This window comes from Sparus aurata, chromosome 10 (genome assembly GCF_900880675.1).
Source record: "Sparus aurata chromosome 10, fSpaAur1.1, whole genome shotgun sequence".
Taxonomy (NCBI): domain Eukaryota; kingdom Metazoa; phylum Chordata; class Actinopteri; order Spariformes; family Sparidae; genus Sparus; species Sparus aurata.
The window spans coordinates 7,379,323-7,401,344 of record NC_044196.1 but is presented as its reverse complement, the minus strand read 5'-3'; the positions used below and the strand labels follow the sequence as shown (position 1 = coordinate 7,401,344).

The 22,022-nt window shown below is 39.2% G+C and overlaps 1 protein-coding gene across 1 annotated transcript; it reads right to left on the bottom strand.

Moving 5' to 3' along the window:
* LOC115589328 (uncharacterized) lies at positions 1-5,699 on the bottom strand. The gene is made up of 10 exons (XM_030430172.1): positions 5,656-5,699; positions 2,761-2,838; positions 2,418-2,495; positions 2,075-2,152; positions 1,731-1,808; positions 1,386-1,463; positions 1,044-1,121; positions 699-776; positions 355-432; positions 1-87 (listed from the first exon to the last, which is right to left on the bottom strand). Exons 2-10 carry the CDS (start codon positions 2,800-2,802, stop codon positions 1-3), a joined length of 675 nt encoding a protein of 224 aa, XP_030286032.1. The 5' UTR covers positions 2,803-2,838; positions 5,656-5,699.
* Between the last annotated feature and the right edge of the window lie 16,323 nt (positions 5,700-22,022).

The following is a 22,022-nucleotide window of genomic DNA, read 5'->3' as shown; positions in this document are numbered from 1 at the left end:
TTAGGTTACCTTCATCTTGAGGTGGTAGATCCTTGAGCGGAACGTCCTCATCGTTTTGAGAATTGTTGGAATTTCTTTGTGAGCACCCTGTAAAAAAAATAGAGAGAAAAACTTTGTAAATAGATAGATTGGTGGGTTGTTGGGCTTCATTCCTGACCAGACTGTGTTTAAAAAAAAAAAAAAAAAAGGAGAGAAACTTTGTAAGTATTCAAACAGCATTCAGCACATTTATCACCATATCAAGAACAATTTAATGAGCTCAGTTTGGTCGCCAAGTTAGTTCTTTCTCATTTTCTACCCCAGTTATCATCTGGTGATATTAAAGCTCCTACATGACCTCAGATTTTAGGTTACCTTCATCTTGAGGTGGTAGATCCTTGAGCGGAACGTCCTCATCGTTTTGAGAATTGTTGGAATTTCTTTGTGTGCAGCCTGTAAAAAAAATAGAGAGAAAACTTTGTAAATAGATAGATTGGTGGGTTGTTGTGCTTCATTCCTGACCAGACTGTGTTTAAAAAAAAAAAAAAAAAAGGAGAGAAACTTTGTAAGTATTCAAACAGCATTCAGCACATTTATCACCATATCAAGAACAATTTAATGAGCTCAGTTTGGTCGCCAAGTTAGTTCTTTCTCATTTTCTACCCCAGTTATCATCTGGTGATATTAAAGCTCCTACATGACCTCAGATTTTAGGTTACCTTCATCTTGAGGTGGTAGATCCTTGAGCGGAACGTCCTCATCGTTTTGAGAATTGTTGGAATTTCTTTGTGAGCAGCCTGTAAAAAAAATAGAGAGAAAACTTTGTAAATAGATAGATTGGTGGGTTGTTGGGCTTCATTCCTGACCAGACTGTGTTTAAAAAAAAAAAAAAAAAAAGGAGAGAAACTTTGTAAGTATTCAACAGCATTCAGCACATTTATCACCATATCAAGAACAATTTAATGAGCTCAGTTTGGTCGCCAAGTTAGTTCTTTCTCGTTTTTCTACCCCAGTTATCATCTGGTGATATTAAAGCTCCTACATGACCTCAGATTTTAGGTTACCTTCATCTTGAGGTGGTAGATCCTTGAGCGGAACGTCCTCATCGTTTTGAGAATTGTTGGAATTTCTTTGTGAGCAGCCTGTAAAAAAAATAGAGAGAAACTTTGTAAATAGATAGATTGGTGGGTTGTTGGGCTTCATTCCTGACCAGACTGTGTTTAAAAAAAAAAAAAAAAAGGAGAGAAACTTTGTAAGTATTCAAACAGCATTCAGCACATTTATCACCATATCAAGAACAATTTAATGAGCTCAGTTTGGTCGCCAAGTTAGTTCTTTCTCGTTTTCTACCCCAGTTATCATCTGGTGATATTAAAGCTCCTACATGACCTCAGATTTTAGGTTACCTTCATCTTGAGGTGGTAGATCCTTGAGCGGAACGTCCTCATCGTTTTGAGAATTGTTGGAATTTCTTTGTGTGCAGCCTGTAAAAAAAATAGAGAGAAAACTTTGTAAATAGATAGATTGGTGGGTTGTTGGGCTTCATTCCTGACCAGACTGTGTTTAAAAAAAAAAAAAAAAAAAGGAGAGAAACTTTGTAAGTATTCAAACAGCATTCAGCACATTTATCACCATATCAAGAACAATTTAATGAGCTCAGTTTGGTCGCCAAGTTAGTTCTTTCTCATTTTCTACCCCAGTTATCATCTGGTGATATTAAAGCTCCTACATGACCTCAGATTTTAGGTTACCTTCATCTTGAGGTGGTAGATCCTTGAGCGGAACGTCCTCATCGTTTTGAGAATTGTTGGAATTTCTTTGTGAGCAGCCTGTAAAAAAAATAGAGAGAAAACTTTGTAAATAGATAGATTGGTGGGTTGTTGGGCTTCATTCCTGACCAGACTGTGTTTAAAAAAAAAAAAAAAAAAGGAGAGAAACTTTGTAAGTATTCAAACAGCATTCAGCACATTTATCACCATATCAAGAACAATTTAATGAGCTCAGTTTGGTCGCCAAGTTAGTTCTTTCTCGTTTTCTACCCCAGTTATCATCTGGTGATATTAAAGCTCCTACATGACCTCAGATTTTAGGTTACCTTCATCTTGAGGTGGTAGATCCTTGAGCGGAACGTCCTCATCGTTTTGAGAATTGTTGGAATTTCTTTGTGAGCAGCCTGTAAAAAAAATAGAGAGAAAACTTTGTAAATAGATAGATTGGTGGGTTGTTGGGCTTCATTCCTGACCAGACTGTGTTTAAAAAAAAAAAAAAAAAGGAGAGAAACTTTGTAAGTATTCAAACAGCATTCAGCACATTTATCACCATATCAAGAACAATTTAATGAGCTCAGTTTGGTCGCCAAGTTAGTTCTTTCTCATTTTCTACCCCAGTTATCATCTGGTGATATTAAAGCTCCTACATGACCTCAGATTTTAGGTTACCTTCATCTTGAGGTGGTAGATCCTTGAGCGGAACGTCCTCATCGTTTTGAGAATTGTTGGAATTTCTTTGTGAGCAGCCTGTAAAAAAAATAGAGAGAAAACTTTGTAAATAGATAGATTGGTGGGTTGTTGGGCTTCATTCCTGACCAGACTGTGTTTTAAAAAAAAGAAAAAAAGGAGAGAAACTTTGTAAGTATTCAAACAGCATTCAGCACATTTATCACCATATCAAGAACAATTTAATGAGCTCAGTTTGGTCGCCAAGTTAGTTCTTTCTCATTTTCTACCCCAGTTATCATCTGGTGATATTAAAGCTCCTACATGACCTCAGATTTTAGGCTACCTTCATCTTGAGGTGGTAGATCCTTGAGCGGAACGTCCTCATCGTTTTGAGAATTGTTGGAATTTCTTTGTGAGCAGCCTGTAAAAAAATAGAGAGAAAACTTTGTAAATAGATAGATTGGTGGGTTGTTGGGCTTCATTCCTGACCAGACTGTGTTTAAAAAAAAAACCCAGTTTTCTACCCCAGTTATCATCTTGTTTCCACCTTATAGTCAGTATTATTTCTCCTCCATCACCTCAAACTTCCTCTCAGCTCACTATTACTAAGTTAACATATTTCACAGTGATAACTTAAAAACATGTGACGGCTTCATTTGGTCGAGTTTATGTTCATGTTTACAAGAGCAGCATGAGGCATTAAATGTTAATTTTATGAAGGTGATGATAACAAAGTGTTCACTTTATTGTATTTTAAGTGAAGATTTTAATTAAAAACCTACATCAGTAGTTGGTCTGTGACAGGACATCAACTCTGACCTCCTGCATGAAACAGGGTTCGTACACATTTTTCAAGGTCAAATTCAAGCACTTTTAAGGGTCATTTTCAAAAATGTCCAGTACCTTATCGATGGGGTAAAACACATATTTTTTTCACTTTTTATCACAATTATGTACATTGAATTATACTGTAAATATCTAAAATGATGTTTCATGATAGCAAAAACTTTAGAAATTAAAGGAGAACGCAAAGTTTTATCCAAAAAAATGGAAGCCACTTGGTGTTCTTCAGGTACACTTGCACCGAGACAAGGAGAGACCTGAGAGCACCCTGTAATTTACTTTTTTGACATAAACTTTTAAGCCTTTCGCTTACTCATCAAAGTTTAATAATATTGAACGTGTCATCAGTCCAAATTGCATCAAATTCACCTTCTCCTCAGCCGTCCTTCTCTATTGCTACCAGGCTGCATGTGTGATGACACACACACACTGATTTTATTTCTCCTTGTACTAAGCAAACTATCCAGTCTGATCCCACTTTTGCCAAGACACAGAGTTATAATGTCAAGCACTTTCAAGCACTTAAACTAAAATCCAAGCACTTTTCAGACCTTGAAAACACAACATTGAAATTCAAGCACTTTCAAGGATTTCAGGCACCCGTATGAACCCTGATGAAAGTCAGACTACAAACTTGTTAGTTCCTCTACTAACATGGAGGAGTTGTGTTTATGAGCTACATCACATTCAGCCACCAGGAGGCGATCATGATGTGCTGGATTCACTTTGATGAGCTGTCAGTCGTCCATCTTGATAAACTGGAAGTCATCAGTCTGCAGTTCTGTCTGATGGTTCTTCTTCCTTTGTACTGAAGAATCACTACTATAACTTTGTTGTGCCTTTTATCGTTTTTATTGTTCTATTTTGTTCTGCTCTGGTGAGAAAACAACAATCTGTTGGATTCTATTAAACTTTGTGCAGCAGAATCACATTTTGTACCCCAGTTATCATCTGGTGATATTAAAGCTCCTACATGACCTCAGATGTTGAGTTACCTTCATCTTCAGGTTGTTGCTGATCCTGGACCGGAACTCCCTGATAGATTTGTTGGTTTTTGGGCTCCTTTCCTGAGCAGTCTGTTAAAAAAAAAAAATAAAAAAGAGAGAAACTTTTTAAGTATTCAAACAGCATGCAGCACATTTATCACCATTTCAAGAAGAGAACAGTTTAATGAACTCAGTTTGGTCTCCAGGTTAGTTCTTCCTCATTTTCTACCCCAGTTATCATCTTGTGTCCACCTTATAGTCAGTATTATTTCTCCTCCATCACCTCAAACTTCCTTCCAGCTCACTATTACTAAGTAAACATATTTCACATGATAACTTAAAAACATGTGATGGCTTCATTTGGTCAAGTTTATGTTCATGTTCACAAGAGCAGCATGAGGCATCAAGGGTTCATGTTATGAAGGTGATGATGACAAAGTGTCCACTTTATTGTATTTATAAGTGAAGATTTGAATTAAAAACCTACATCAGTAGTTGGTCTGTGACAGGACATCAACTCTGACCTCCTGTATGAAACAGGGTTTGACACATTTTTCAAGGTCAAATTCAAGCACTTTTCAAGCACTTTTAAGGGTCATTTTCAAAAATGTTCCAGTACTTATCGATGGGGTAAAACACATATTTTTTTCACTTTTTCACACAATTATGTACATTGTATTATGCTGTAAACATCTAACATGATGTTTCATAATAGCAAAAACTTAAGAAATTAAAGAAGAACACAAAGTTTTATCCAAAAAAAGGGAAGCTACTTGGCGTTCTTCAGGTACACTTGCACCAAGACAAGGAGAGATCTGAGAGCAGCCTGTAATTTACTTTTTTGACATAAACTTTTAAGCCTTTCGCTTACTCATCAAAGTTTAATAATATTGAACTTGTCATCAGTCCAAATTGCATCAAATTCACCTTCTCCTCAGCCGTCCTTCTCTATTGTTACCAGGCTGCATGTGTGATGACACACACACACTGATTTTATTTCTCCTTGTACTAAGCAAACTATCCAGTCTGATCCCACTTTTGCCAAGACACAGAGTTATAATGTCAAGCACTTTCAAGCACTTAAACTAAAATCCAAGCACTTTTCAGACCTTGAAAACACACCATTGAAATTCAAGTACTTTCAAGTATTTCAGGCTCCCGTAAGAACCCTGACGAAAGTCAGAAAACAAACTGACCCTCACACTTTATTTCTATAATGTTTCGTCCTACGTCACTAAAAGAGTCACACTGACTGACAGAGGATGTTAACTGTCAGTGATACTGACTGAGCTCAGAGGAGCAGCAACATTTAAACCAACAACAGACCGAGTGAAGCAACTTTACAACTTGAGTGTCTGTTTAACAGGAAATGTGTCAATAATGATAAAATTGAGAGATGTTTGACTTACAATTCTTAAGCTGCTCACGATAACGGTAGGCCAAAGTGATGATGATGATGAGAGCAACAACACCAACAACACCACCGACAACAACACCAATAATACTCTTCTGTCCGTCTGTGCCATCTGAAGGAATGTAGGAGAGATGTTAGTGTCAGTGATTTGCCTCAGATTTCTTATTTATATTTTTCTGTCCATCCATGTACATAATTTATTCCAGTTGTTCACAGCTGCAGGAGGCTGCATGCTTCTGCTGAGAGGAAGGGAAACAAAAGTGTACAACACTTTTCAAGTGTACCGCTGCACATGTTAAGGTGAACAGTGCTGCAGGTGTGCTGCAGGTGTGCTGCAGGTGTGCTGCAGGAGCTGCAGGTGCGCTGGTTTTCATAAACTGCAGTTCAGCTGTTCCTCCAGTTCATCAACTACCAGCTCACTGACTGTTTCTCCTCCTGCAATACTTCAAACTGATCCACTGACACAATGGTGCCAAATATGACCCTGTTGGGGCAGCGTTTAGCTCAGTGGGTAGAGCGCGCATCCCATATGCCGAGGCTCTGCAGCGACCCGGATTCGACTCCCGGCCCGGGTCCCTTTGCTGCGTGTCACTCCGCCTCTCTCTCTCCCTGTTTCCTGTCATATCTTCAGCTGCACGGTTAATGAAGCCATAAAAAGGCCAAAAACATATGACCCTGTTGTTGTTGTCGGGCCATTTTAATAATGAAGCTCTGGTAACTCCATGACGAGTACGTTCCACTTCCTTTAACATCTGTACTATAAAAATCAGAGGCTGCAACAGCTGCACACTGTTCACCTCACTGAAGGTGTGAAGATGATCTGGAGCTGAATTATGAAGCAAGTTCAACTTACTGAGTGGTTTATCTGGAGACTCAGTTACATCCTGATGCATCTGAGAGGTGTTGTTCTTTCCTTTTGGAAGAACTGTTAAAAAAGAGAAAGTCTTTTAAGTTTTAACAAGCAAGCAGCACATTTATCACATCTGTTTCATGGAAAAGAACATTTTTATGAGCTCAGTTTGTTCTCCAAGTTGTGACTGCCTTCAGATAAGGTGACGGTAAATAACAATGAAATGCTAGTAAAACACAAATTGTGCGCACATCATCTAGACATCTGATTTAATGTCACATCACTGCATCAAACAACTGTAAGAAAGCTGTTTAGTACCTGTGAAGCATTGTGTGTACATTTGGTTACAAACCTCATGATAAAATACAGGGTATATACAGGAATTCTTAAGTTGAATTTAATACCTTTTAATACCTTCACAATATTTCTTAATACCAACACAATATTAATTCAGCTTCCTCAGCGCACTGATTATGAGCCTCTTGTCTTCTAAATGCAACTAACAGTGGAGTTGCATTTTCATCGGAGTACAGGTGACGGCATATTTTATCCCTTAAACTAGCACTGTGTTTGACCAGTGTGCTGTGTTTTAACTGTGTAGTGCAGCATGACCTGCAGATTTCATGTTCCCCACATGTTGAGGGTATCGACTGCAAAATCTGCGGTTCATGGAATTTGTCTCTCTGAGACCTTCACCAGTCAAATTTGCGCACTCATTCTTCACAAAAACATTATTTTCTGCCCGTTTTCGCCACACCCCTGTCTTCAGACTTGGACTCATCCTCTGAGTTAGGATTTGACTCTGGCACACTAAATAACCCAGAGATTCCACCACGTGTCCGGTGCGTTACTGCTTCGATCCAGTTTTGCAGTGTCGCAGTTAAAGGTATGTGTTTCTGACTGAAAGATTACAAGAAGAGCTTGTGTTTGTCTCTTTTTTTAGATTTGTGTGCTGGTGTCAACATGGAGTGTTTTATTTTGAAAAGTAACTGGATGTTATATTGTTGTTTCAGTGAGTGACTTCTGTCTGCTCAGTGCTAAATTCAGCCGAATTGCTGCGTTGTGCTTCGGCATCCACCGAAATAGAAGTCCTGCTTATCAGCGGACCTGGTGGAAGTGAAGACATCATCTAAAGTGAAAAAGCAGCTCAGCTCCGACACGCAGCGGACACATAGGTGGAATCATGGAGCTCGTTTCGACATTGTTCACTTAAAGTGAAACCTTCTCCTTCTGCGCTCGGAACAACTTTCGGACCCTCCCCCTCCACACATTAAGCCTGATTTATGCTTCTGCGTCGCGGCGACGGCGTAGCTACGTTGTCGACGCAGACCCCTACGCGGACCCGACGCCGTAGCCTGACGTGCGCCTCCAAAAAATCCTGACTAAGCATCACGTAGACGCATCAAGATGGCAAGGACTGTGATTGGTCTGCTCAGAACATCATTTCCGGCAGTTGCTTTTCCGGTCAACAGTATAACAAGCATTTGTTGTTCAATATCCACGAGCTCCATCTCCAAAAACACCCGCTCCATCAGTTGCCATTGTTTACTGTGTGACCGGAAGAAAACCAAGGAATCCGATATGAACCCCCCGAAACCAAACAAAGACACAGCCACACCCCCCTAGCCGCTTGGCGGTGAATTGCAGAACAACGCGTTCCCTCGACGCAGAACTTCAAATGCTCAATGACGGCGTAGGGTCGACGACGTAGCTACGCCGTCGCCGCGACGCAGAAGCATAAACCAGGCTTTAGTAACTTGCCAACACACATTGGCCCGCCACCTGTCACTCTAGATTCCAGATTCTTTGATTCGCTCTGGTTCCCCACTACCGGTCGCAAAATGCCACGACGCAGTCTGGAGCCGCAAATAACCGCGTCGCACACTGTCTGACGTCAAATCATCGATACCTCTCAGGTCCTACTCGCACATGTAATTTATATAAATCAATTCACGCGATTTAGGCCTGCACCTGCCACCAATGGAAAAAAACTCATAGGTGGATAGTGGTTTGAAAATTGAACACATCGTTAGATGACGTTTATTACTTTTTCATACTCTTTAATGGCCTTAATTTTTACTAATTTCATTTACTACCTTTTAATACCTTTTACAACCCCGCGGACACCCTGAAATAGTTTTAGTACGTACCTTTGAGTCTGACAGTACAGCAGAGAATCCCTCCAACACAGCTGTGGTATCTGCCACTGTGAGATGTGGTTACTAGCAGTCTTAGAGAACAGTTCCCTGAGGACAGTTCCTCCTTGAAAAGAGATGTTCGGTCTTTGAAGTCGTCACTCTGTAGCTGAAGGATATCTTTACCCTGAAAATATGTATGGACATTTTTATGTTCCCCTGTAGTTGGATCCTTAAATGTCCACTCAACTTCTTCAAGGCTGATATCCGTCTTGTCCTTTTGTAAACATGGGAGAATCACTGTGTCACCAGCTTTTACTTCAATGGTTCTATTTGTGCACTGCAACACTGTTGAAGACAAACAGAAACAAAATATTATGATTGCATCGAGGCCGTTGGATCGTCTACAACAAAATACTCACAACACAAGACGCTGGTCGCTGTGTTTTAGAATCCAGTGTTTGTAGTAAAACAAAAGCACATTTAGCCTCCAGTAACTTCTTCTTAGCTTTACACAAAAACTGTTCTAGAATCATGAATACTGAAACAGAACTTGTCAACTTATCAGTGAAATGAAACCAGTAACCTGAGGAACCTGTGTATGTCGTCCTGAGTGGCATTTAAAACTGTCAATATAAACATGTACCTTATGAAAAAAATGATGATGCTTTACATTAAAATATGACATGTTGTTACATGATGTGTGAACACTGGTGTAAGTTGGATACTTTCATAATGTAGCTTGCTTTTGCAGTTTTGTGTGCCAGGTAGCAGTCAAACCACCAGGAGGAGCACCTGGTTCTCCTGGGGGCCAAACTGTGTCATAACCAGTGTTGGGCACGTTATTTAAAAAAAGTTGTTAGTTATAGTTACTAGTTACTTCTCCCAAAAAGTAACTGAGTTAGTAACAGAATTACTCCACTATACCTGGAAAAGCTATTGCGTTATTTCTTCCCCCTTTTGAGCTTTTAGCGATTTTAGCATACTTGGCATCTACATATGCAGGGGCGGTTCTGGGGGGGGGGGGGGGGGCCAACAGGGGCCAGTGCCCCCGTAACTCTGAGTCTGGACCCCCCTGTGGCCCCCCTGACAGGGAGTCTGCATTAATAATACAATGACAGATTTCTTGCAGTGATGAGAAATAAAGTATCTCAGCAGTTTACTACCCAATCAAAATTGTTGAAATTGTAAACACTGCTTTGTCTGAATGAGGGATTTATCCTTTTTTCTCGGTTGTATGTGCCCCCTAACAAAAGCCGGCCCCAACCTGGCCCCCCTATTAAAACTGGTCTAGAACAGCCACTGTACATATGTATTTAGAAGATTGTCTTCCTGCATGACGGACAGGTGTTGTGCCAGAAAACGACTGACCCCGACGGGAACGCCCACCGGTGTGTTACTGCAGTCCACAGCAGAACTGCGAGGATATGTTGTATTGAGAAGTAGGCTGTCATTCTGTCATACGCTACAACTTGTCTTTAAATTAACAATCATGAGATGAGTTTTGGTGGTATACTTTTATTGTCGTTGTTGTTTATGCTGCTGCTGCTGTTATATAATATTTTGTAACGTGACATGTGAATTTACACCGTTTTAACCTATAAATGAAGTTATAGCCGACTTAAATGAGTTTCAATGATTTTAGGAGGATAAATAAATACGCTCATTATCAAGGATCCACAACAAGTATAGTTATACAGTGGTCACATCAATATCATCCCTGAGTTAGTGTCTGACTGCACCCTGTAACTCAGGATTGCACGGGGCGATGACCACATGACCCAAAGCTTTCTGTATTACTTTCCTTATCCGCGTGTCTTCCTATCAATAAACTATGCTATTATTATTATTATTATCATTATTTTTTGACTGATTAAATAAACAAGTATGGATATGGACAGCAACAGAGTTTTGTCCAGTGTTAGTTTTGTAGAAGCGTGTGCCGTTGAGAGATGATTCATTAGATCAGAGTTGCTTACAACGGACGTGGACAAAGGAGGTTAAAGTAGTGTCTGTACTTCCACTCTGAACACATTCACTTCCCCTCCGGACTCTTCATTTCTGCAGTTCCCCTCTGCTAGTTTCAGTGTGTGTGAGGCTGCTGAGTGCGTGTGTGGTTTGTGTGTACACCGGACATTGCCACTGGTTGTCCCGCCCCTCCATCCTCCCTCACCGGAGGAAAATAAAACCGGTGGCTGAGAGCCGAGTCGGTGACAGCAGCCTCAGTTTGTAACGCGCCACATTTAATAGTCGGTAACGGTAACGGCGTTGTAACGATGGAAACAGTAATTAGTTAGATTCCCCGTTATTGTTATTATTCCCAACACTGGTAATAACATCGTCACAAAGACTTTTCCCATTAACTAACATTGTGAAAGAAGCGTCTATAAAACAAAATCAATTCTTTTTGAGCGTTACAGTCTCCGAGAAATGGTTGATAATTTAAGTAACTGGGTCCGATAACACTTGGAAAGTCTAGAAGAGCCGCACGATCACATTATTTTATCCTCACTCCAGATAACGGAGCTCAAAACCGAAAGTAACTCGAAATCTTTTTGTTCTAACTTCTTCGTTGGTCGTCGGTCGGCTCTCAGACCCTCCAGGTCACCAAAAACAGTTACTGTTCATTCCCCCTTTTTTTGTTCGCCTTAAATGCTGGAAATTCAACTTAAGACACGGAGCCAGCTGTCTAACAGACAGCACGGTGACAGAGGGAGTCTGTATTACGCATCAGCTACAGAGAAATATCCGGTTATAACAGTTTGATTCCGCTCACCTGAGTCTCCAGATGCGACCATCAGACACGTGGAGAACGTGATGCAGAGCAGCGGCTTAACTTTACCTGTCATCATCATCTGTGGCTAACTTAGTGTATGTTGCTGTGTCGTCTCGCTGTAATTTCTGTACTTTCACACGGATTGGTCACATGTGGAAGTGACGTCCGGGGGAACTAACGTATGTATGAGAGCGAGAAGCCACTTGATCATTACCATATATAACATTTCAGAAATACTGGACTTTAGAAAAACCAAATCAATATTAAATTACAGATAATCAATCAACAGACCAGATATCAGTCAACATTTTAACAATAACACGTTATAACTCGATAGTAGGGATTTTGATATTATCATACATTTACTGTATGTAGCAGACTCAGGATGTTTGAGGGGTGTGCTGTGTGGTGGGGCTCCAACTTGCAGGAAGTCATTAAACATTTATAGTGAAGTAATTACAGACCCTGGTTAAGATCTTAATGATGAGGGAGAGGTGGAATTGACTGTCACTTTCATGGCTGATCCTGTCTGTCTGGCTTCTTTGGCAGTAGACATAAGTGAAAGTTAGGAAATGTCCACCAGGGGCCCCCAAACTCATAAACTTGTGAATTACACACCTGAAGGCGGAGATGCTTCGCTCTGTGTGAATTACCATCGGCGGAGAACTGGCGAACCACCGCTCCGGAGATAATGCGGAGAGGCTGTTTAAAAACGGCTAGTGTGACTAGTGATCATAACGGCTCTTTGTTTGTTTTAGATCAGCTCGTTTCCAGCTTTTTCAATTATTATTATTCATATTAAGTGTTAAAATAAAATGTTTCATGATCAAATAAGTTACTTTTAATTGTTCATTTTCTTGTTCTGAGTTTTCTCTATCAAAATCTTGTATAAACATATGCAATAATTACGGTTTACTATGTGCGATGATATGAATATTGATAAATGTATAATTAAACTTACATTTTGGTATTATTTCGTTTTAAAAAAAATAATATCATGACACAATGAATGCATTCATCACTCAATTGGGTTTTGAGGTGTCTGCACATTTACACATTCAGAGCTAATCTTTAATAGTGATAGTTGTTTTTCCTTACTGTGAGGTTAGAGAGATGACAGATGTGATGTTTACATATCTAGGGGCCCCGGAGTGATTAAACAGCTCTCTGTGTGTGTGACTAAAGGTTAGCTGGAGGACAGGCTCATATGGAGAGATAAAACTGAATATATCTCCCATACTAGTTGTTCAGAGCTGACTTAAGGTATACATTGCCATATAAGCATTTTAGGCTGTGAGTTCCAAAAAGTGACCTCAGCGGAAGATAGAGACTGCAAATTAGCTGAAGCTAGACGTCTTATGTGCATCACATTTTCCCATTCTCTGTGGCAATGCTGCATGTATCGTCCCTGTTAAAAAAACATTAGATAATGTACAGGAGGAGGCAGACTAACTTCTCCTTCTACAATTGGATAGATGGACCCTCAATCCACCAAAGTGACCAATTAGAAGAAGTGGGACGATGCAGTGATTAGACTTTAAAAAGGCCCGCACAAGTGAAGAAGGGTGTGGTATTTTTCAGATTTCAGATATCGAAGGTGATAGGATTTCTGTTAGAACAGAGGGCAAAGCATTGGGCAGAACTTTGTCATAAATATGAGAAACCCAGGTGGCAGTTGTGCCTGGACGGACGCTGGCATTGAGATCTGTTTTGAATAAAGATTGCTCTAACATTCCACCAGCCTGGCCTCCGCAGAATCATTTATTAACATACTACACACCGACATCGTTGATGAAGAAAGCCCAGAAACTACAGTATTTACATGAGAGATTATAGAGTTTAATATCTAGCGGTCAAAATGACGCTTAAAGCCGTTCTAGTAGTGTTGGAATTCCATCTCTTCTAAGGACTATCTAGCTCAGGGGTCACCAACCTTTTGGAAACTGAGAGCTACTTCATGGGTACTGAGTCATACGAAGGGCCACCAGTTTGATACACTCTTCTGAAATAACACATTTACTCAGTTTGCCTTTAGTCTTATATGATTATTAATGATTAATGATACTCATCTATGTGAAGACACTGATTAATTAAATGCTAATTATTTCTCACAATAATTATCAACAATGACTTAACAAGGTGGGAAACAGATAATATCAATATTTAATTTTCATTTTTAGAACAGGCCTGAGGGCGACTCTAGTGGTCCTTGGGGGCCACCTGGTGCCCGTGGGCACCGTGTTGGTGACCCCTGCTCTAGCTCAACTAAGTAGTAACACAAGATATAACAATATCCAGGCTGAACCTACTTGCTGCTGCCCGCATTGAAAACCTTGTGTTGAGGTGAGAATAAAACTTTTGTCAGTGCAGTACGAGGACGTGGAGGGCCCCAGTGACTAAATCTGTCCCTGATGTCCACCTGTTACTTTCTGCAAGACAGTGTGATTGTAAGCTTGCTGGCAGGGAACACAGTTTTTTGTTGATCAGCATGTGTTTAAAACAGCTTTGTGTTTCCTGAAGCCATCCCACGTGTAAGATCATGGCAACAACTGTTAAAAAGTACTGGTGGAGTTTTTCTCTGTGTCTGATTTGCCTAAAGAATGCAACCTGACCAGGGAGGCAGATTCATGTTGTGAATATTTGCACAGGAAATGAGCTTTATGTCGGCAGTGCTAGTGCCCCATTGTGATTTACAGTGATCACAATCCTCTGGTGTTTGTAAATGCACAACACAAAACAGAAGTTAATGTGCTGGGTATTAGGTTTTTTCAGTCTTTTATCATTCACTATTTTAGGTTGGGGGTGTTACATGTGCCTGGTATGTTCTGTGTTTCAGGTAGCGCCTCCTTCCTCTCTACCAAGGCTTCTCTCCTCACCCCCTATTTGCTCTGTTGTTCCAAAATGGTTGGGAAAACCTCAATGCGTGCTGGGTATTTGTCCTTTTGAGCCGTTGTGAGGCCGTAACAATGGGTCATAGTCGATTATATCAAGATACATTGCGATACAATACATATTGCGATATTCCACTGAAGATGTAAAAACAGCTGAAATACTAGTTGCTGTGTACGATACACGTAGTTTTAATACATCACATCACATACTAACAAATCCAGCCAAATCAATTACATTTAAATGGTGTTGGCAAGTTTGCACAACTACACACTGTGTTACTGAACACACTGATGCAGCTGCATAACAATCAAGTTCACTCTTGCAGTGTGTCTTACTGGACACACTGAAATCTGGAAAAAACATAAAAATTTGAACCAAAATAACTATTATTACTGTGTCCCTGAATACACTCTCAACCATAATGACAATAGTGCTCATAATAATAAATAAGCACTGCTTATTGTCACTACAGTGTTTGTCCATTATGCCTGAAGCTGGTGTTTTCAACCACACCATAGGGGCATAAATGTTGGCAAATAAAACACATCACCGACTCAGAGCCAGTTTAGAACAGGTCAGAAGCAGGTCGTGTTATTTAGCTTAGCTAAATGCTCCGGAGGGAACGCAACAGACAACTCTCTGTGTAGCATGATGTTTCACTTCTGATAACTCACTTCTAAGTTACTTTTGTAGGTACATGTATCAAATTGATAATCACTTCCTCCAAATCTCTTTATTATCTTACTTGTTTAAACCCACATCAATGGAAAATTCCAGCTGAGCCGGTTCCTCATTGAGGAGTTTTATGAGATCCTCTAAACAGGAAGAACAGCATTTAAAGCCCACTATCATTATACTTATACTGAATACCACTATATTTATTGTTGTTCCCCCTAAGAAAAACAAATCCACTCAGATTTAAGAGGCTACAGTAAAAACTTAGTTAACATTTAGACGAGGTGTGTTTCTTTTTCTTTTCTTTTCTTATTTTTTTAACTCAGCAGATGCCAAAAAAGATAGAAAAGATAGATAGAAAGACAGATTTCTGAGGCTAAATCTTACCGGAGACGCTCGCCACGGCGAGGAAGAACAACGACACGACGAGTGTTGACAACGCCATCTTACTTGTGATGAGCATGGAAATGTGGTGACATGGTGGATTTGATGACATCAGTGTGCCTTGTTAATATTTACAATATTACATTCACTTTCTCTTTGATAGCACTGTCTCAAATAACCGTGTCACTTTGTGTGAAAGGGGTGTGGACAGATAAGAAACTTAAAGGTGCACCATGCAGTTTTTGAACAGTTGTCTCTCTTCATTCACTACCAGACAAAGTTTCTGTGAAGTAAGGGAAACTGGAAGGGGAGTGACTTTGACTCTATAGATGTCAATTTAATTTTCCTCAGCGTTCGTCATGCATCCATCATCATATTCCTCCAGACTGACACTGATTCTGGCCAATTATCAGGGCAGGTGGTGAAATTGTCCTAAATTTAATCTGTAGATTCTTGATCTGGCCAACATGGACGTGACTTTTCATTCTTTTTCATAAGGAAGAGCGACAAAGGCTGTTAAGTATAGTGTGTACAAGGATTTTTCTACAGGAGTCATTAAATATTGTGAATATCCAACAGTTTTTTTGCTTTCATCAATGATGTTCATTTTAAACTCCATTCAAAGAGTACTCACTATCCTGTAAAGGTAGTTGACAGCAGGTAGTTGCTGGTCTTCAATCACACCAGTAGAAGGCGTCCTAAGGCAAGGACAGAGCACAAGGCGATCTGGAGAAGACGAAGAAACTCATTTTAAAATGTTTGAACGTTTCTGCAGACTAGGAAGGCAGCCAGAGATGGACAGAGTACTCGACTCCAGTACTTGAGTAAGAGTACAAATACTACTGGTCAAAATTTACTCCGTTACAAGTAAAAGTAGCTCAGTCGACATGTTACTCGAGTAAGAGTAAAAAAGTACTTGCTTTTAAAGGTACTTAAGTATCCAAAAGTACATGCTTTTAAATTTACTTTAAGTGAAAGTAAAAGTAAGAGTAAGAGTAAATGTCTTATTTTTCACATCAATGAATTACTATAATTTTTTCTAAATGAATTTAAGGACCTTTTAACTCTTGTTTCTGAGAATTAACTCTTTGAAACCACCTGCACTGATGTGCTTGCTTTTAGAACCACAATGTTATATAAAGCCTGCAGAAACACCTATAAAAACAAATACAATGAATGGGATCACAGGAGGACAGCAGATGCTGCAGATGTTTATTAACAATCATTAAAACTGTAACCAAATGAACCTGCACCGTCCAACTAACTCTCTATCATTTAGCTAAGTTGGGAACTGGAACCCCCTCAAAGACCAATGTTGTCCCCAGACCACTGGTTGAGAATCACTGCTTTACAAAAAACTACATCTGATGCAGCCATTGTCGCGGTTTTGTGTTGACAAACGCAGTGGAGAGCGTGGCTACTTTGGTGGTATCCTTATGGGGAGGGATGACGTATTTCCGCTTTTACGTAGATCCCAGTGGAGAGCGTGCACTGTGATAGGTTTCCTTCTTTGACAAACACAGCTTGTGTCCAATAGTATTTTAGAAAAAAAAAAAAGAGCAGACCTGAAAGTAACGACTACTTTTCAGCCTTCCTAGAAATTAACTCGAGTAAAAGTAAAAATATTTGTCTTGGAAATGTATTCAAGTAAGAGTAATAAGTACCAAAGAAATCTAATACTCAAGTAAAGTACAAATCCTCTGGATATGTACTTAAGTACAGTACTGAAGGCAACAAATGTGTATGTTTTGTATCATATCAACACTGATATATGTGACAAATCACATTCAGAGACCGCTGTTCAAGACATGAACGGCAAACCACTGGATATATTTTTAACATTAAATTAAATGCACTAAATTAAATCAGCACTTGTTTCATGTGTTGTGCGCAGTACCAGTGATGGTGATGTTGACGGCATTGCTGGTCTTCCCGTCTGCAGACTCACACCAGTACACCCCGCTGTCGGTTGGGTAGATGTTGCCGACCATGCAGCTGCAGCTGGAGCTGGAGGACAAGGAGCCCCAGCTGGAGGAGCAGGTTCTGACACCACCCTCAGGCGTTTTCCTCCTCACAGTCCAGCCGGTGGTGTTCCAGTGATCCTGGCAGGTCAAAATGATGTTGTCGTACCTGTAGAACTGAGACTCGTCGGGGTTCATCTGGAGACAAACTGCAAGGAAGTGGAGGGAGGAGGGGAAGTACGAAGACAGAACGCAGCAAACACCAACGTGACAAATAAAAGGTCAAAAGGCAGATGAACATAAGGTGGCAGAAAGAAATAAACAACGTAAAGTAAAGAGAGTCAAATAAGAAAGGAAGAAATAAATGATGAAACAAAAAGTGAAAAACAGGACGAGAGGCGAGAATTGATCAATGAAGAGACGAAAACAAACAATACATCAAAAACAGGAAATAAGCAAAGGAAGCAGTGATCTTTAAATCCAGACACTGAAAATATCTGTCAGCAGCACGGCAGCAGATTTTCTTTAGAAAGTGAAGAAATGTCAGAGTTTGTACTCACACAGCGTCAAGCAGAACGGTGTTAACTCCATCCTGACACACCACAAACTAACACCGACAGTCTGATCTGCACTTCCTCTCTGAGAAACTCCACCTCCACACCAACACAAACACCACCCCCAACACCAACAACAACACAAGCACCAACACCAACACCAACACCAACACCGGCCCTGTGCTGCATGTAGAGACACAATCTGAACACCTTTGACAAAACATGGGGACACAAAAACTAAATATATTCGTAGAGACATCAGAGCATCTTGACCAGCTGTGTTTTATAATGCAACAAAAGGGAATATTTTTGAAGAGGACACTGGAACATATCTAATAATATTTGTGGCAACAAAACTTGGTGGTTCAAGCCCAAACATTAAATTTGCCATTATATTTCTATATAAACTTAACCAGACCATAAGCACAGTGTTGTCTCAGGATGAAAATAAAAATTAAACCCAAAAAACAACTTGCAACAGAAATAAATGTAAACGTTCAACATACACATTAATGCAGCTGTAATATTAATCCAAAGACATCAGATATGATGGTTAAACACTGTCAGGGAACAGTTTACTTTTAATATTTAAGCTACAATATGAACTTTTACTTGATTGAGGATTGAATGAAAAAAGAAATGCAGTGTTTTAACCAAATCACTAGGGGGAGATCTTGATCTGTTTCAGGTCTAAGACCAGTAATAATAATAATAATAATAATAATAATAATAATAATAATAATAATAATAATCTTTAAAAGAAAACTCAGAGAAAAGTGCAGTTGAAAATATTAAATAAATAATTATAAAGAAAATAATTCATGTACAACCGTTTTTTGTATCCATTCATAATTTAATTATTTCACATTCAACATCTTTTTTTATGTACAGCTACAGCAGTAAAAACAAAAGCTTAACAAAAGCAACGTAACAAAACTCAATAGGACCTGGTGAGTGTCACATATGCAACAGTCTACATTCAGGTTACAATCCCTGAATGAACGTATACGTAACAGGAACAATGTATGGATTCACATGTTAAGGCACATTATAATCAATACTTTTGTTTTCAGAATGATGTTCAGAAAATGGAGATTTGTGTAAATGATGATGCAGTTTGTCAGTGTGTGTAGAATCACTGTCACATGTGAACTCAGATTATGTGTCGTGATGTTGGAGTATTTGATTTCATGTATCAACACTGAAACACTTCAGTGTTGGTTTCTGCTCTGTAAAGTCTAAATCTGAAGTGTGAAGCTGCCAGTTGGGAGAAGAACTCACCATCTTGTTCAACTAATGGACACATTTAGTTTACATTTTCACACTGATGATTCTGTTGAACAACATTTTCACAGTTTGTCACTAATTGTCATAAATTTTTTACCTAATTGACAGGGAAACTGTAACGCTCCCACTCACTTATATAAAGTGTCATTGGAGGTTCCTCCAGCTTGGAGGTCTCATTAAAACTTAAATCCACTAAGATCTGGATTTTGTGTGTGATGGGAATGTGTACACTGTGTTACACTCGGTCAGTGGACTCTACAGTAGACCAGAGTTTTTAATGACCTCAGCTCGACTTTGACCTAAAAACATCAGACCTGAGTGAACACACTAATTATAATAAAGCTGCATTATAAAACAGGGAGTAGCATCCAGACCTAAAGTGTGCATGTGCACAAAAAGTAGAAAAATAATAATCAGTTTACACACACTTACACACAATTTACCCTTAATAAATCACACATATAGATATATATACATTCTCTTCTATTAAAAAAGCTGCATTATAAAACAGTTCAAAGGATCCAGACTAAAAGTGTGCATGTGCACAAAACGTAAGAAAATAATCATTTAAAAAACAGTTTACACACACCTACACACAATATACCCTTTATAAATAAAATATATACGTATATACATTCTCTGCTATTAAAAGGTGCTTATTGAATAGTACAGATAACATAGCTGCATATAATGTTTGTAATAACGTGGATCTATTGTCCTGAAGTGAAGTTAAATGTCTCTGAGGCGTCATTATAGTATGATAGGTATGATGATGCCACCCACATTTAATTTCTACAATCTGGCTTCAATTGGCCTCTTCAGCAATTTTCTTTGTAGCCAAAATGTCCCTATGCATGAGTCAGTATACTTTTACATGGAGAGTCAGACAGAGGCGTCATTGGTGTTTAACATTCAGAGGCAGCAGCGGCACTTACAGCCTGATTAACTAAGCTAAGCTAATAGCGAGATAAACCTGAGAGAGAACACCTGCTGTTGACAAAATCTTTGGACATTCTCTTTTCTGAGCTTTTGTAAATTTTTCACTGGAGTGTTTTACTTCAATTCTTGGTGGAACAATGGATGTTCCTGTTCAGTTGCCCTGGTCCACAACCACATTCAGTGGGATCTGTTCTTCTCTTGGGTTTTGGTCCAGTGGATTTTTCTCTGTGAGAAGACAAGGTGAGAGCAGATTTACATGCAGGTAATGAATCCCCACTATTTCAAAGCAGAGTGTTTTTTATCAGTCTTCTTAAAAAGGTCAAATATCTTCTAGTTTTGATCCAAACAGCAATTTTATAATTCTGTCTTTCTTTTATTTTTTTTTTGGACAGTGTATTAAATTTGTGAAGTTTTAGTCCTTCCACTAAATAGATAATGTAACCAAAAACATTCCTCTCTCTCTTTTAAGTATCTTCTATATGAGACATTTAATATGAGAGCAAAAAGCGAAAATGCAAGCAGAACAACAGACTGTCATTAAAATATATATAACTTCCTCCACTGAACAAAAATTACGCCAAAATATCACCAGCAAGATGAGAACGAGCTTCATTATCAGAAAACATCTTGTGTAAAAATGTATCTGACATGTGCTTTGACTTGTTAGTTCTTCTGCTAACTTGGAGGAGTTGTGTTTATGAGCTACATCACATTCAGCCACCAGGAGGCGATCATGATGTGCTGGATTCACTTTGATGAGCTGTCAGTCGTCCATCTTGATAAACTGTAAGTCATCAGTCTGCAGTTCTGTCTGATGGTTCTTCTTCCTTTGTACTGAAGAATCACTACTATAACTTTTTTGTGGCTTTTATTGTTTTTTTGTATTGTTCTTTTATATTTTCTGCACTGGTGAGAAAACAACAATCTGTTGGATTCTATTAAACTTTGTGCAGCAGAATCACATTTTCTCCCCCAGTTATCATCTGGTGATATTAAAGCTCCTACATGACCTCAGATTTTGGCTTACCTTCATTCTGAGGTGCTTTGCTGATCCTGAACCGGAACGCCCTGATAGATTTGAGGGTTGTTGGAATTTCTTTGTGAGCAGCCTGTAAAAAAAAAAAAAAGAGAGAGAGAGAGATAAACTTTGTAAGTATTCAAAAAGCATGCAGCACATTTATCACCACATCAAGAAGAGAACAGTTTAATGATCTCAGTTTGGTCGCCAAGTTAGTTCTTCCTCATTTTCTACCCCAGTTATCATCTTGTGTCCACCTTATAGTCAGTATTATTTCTCCTCCATCACATCACTATTACTAAGTAAACATATTTCACAGTGATAACTTAAAAACATGTGATGCTTCATTTGGTCGAGTTTATGCTCATGTTTACAAGAGCAGCATGAGACATCAAAGGTTAATTTTGAGAAAGTGATGATGACAAAGTGTTCATTTCATTTTATTTTAAATAGAAGATTTCAATTACAAACCTACATCAGTAGTTGGTCTGTGACAGGACATCAACTCTGACCTCCTGTATGAAAGTCAGACTACAAGTGTCACACTGACTGACAGAGGATGTTAACTGTCAGTGATACTGACTGAGCTCAGAGGAGCAGCAACATTTAAACCAACAACAGACTGAGTGAAGCAACTTTACAACTTGAGTGTCTGTTTAACAGGAAATGTGTCAATAATGATAAAGTTTGGTGATGTTTGACTTACGTTGCTTATGACGCTTACGGCAAAAGTAGACCACCAAAATGATGAGAGCAGCAACAACAACAAGACCACCAATGACAGCACCAGCAGCAACACCACCGCCATCTGAAAGAATGTAGGAGAGATGTTAGTTTTAGCGATTTGCCTCAGATTTCTAATTTATATTTCTTTGTCCATCCATGTACATA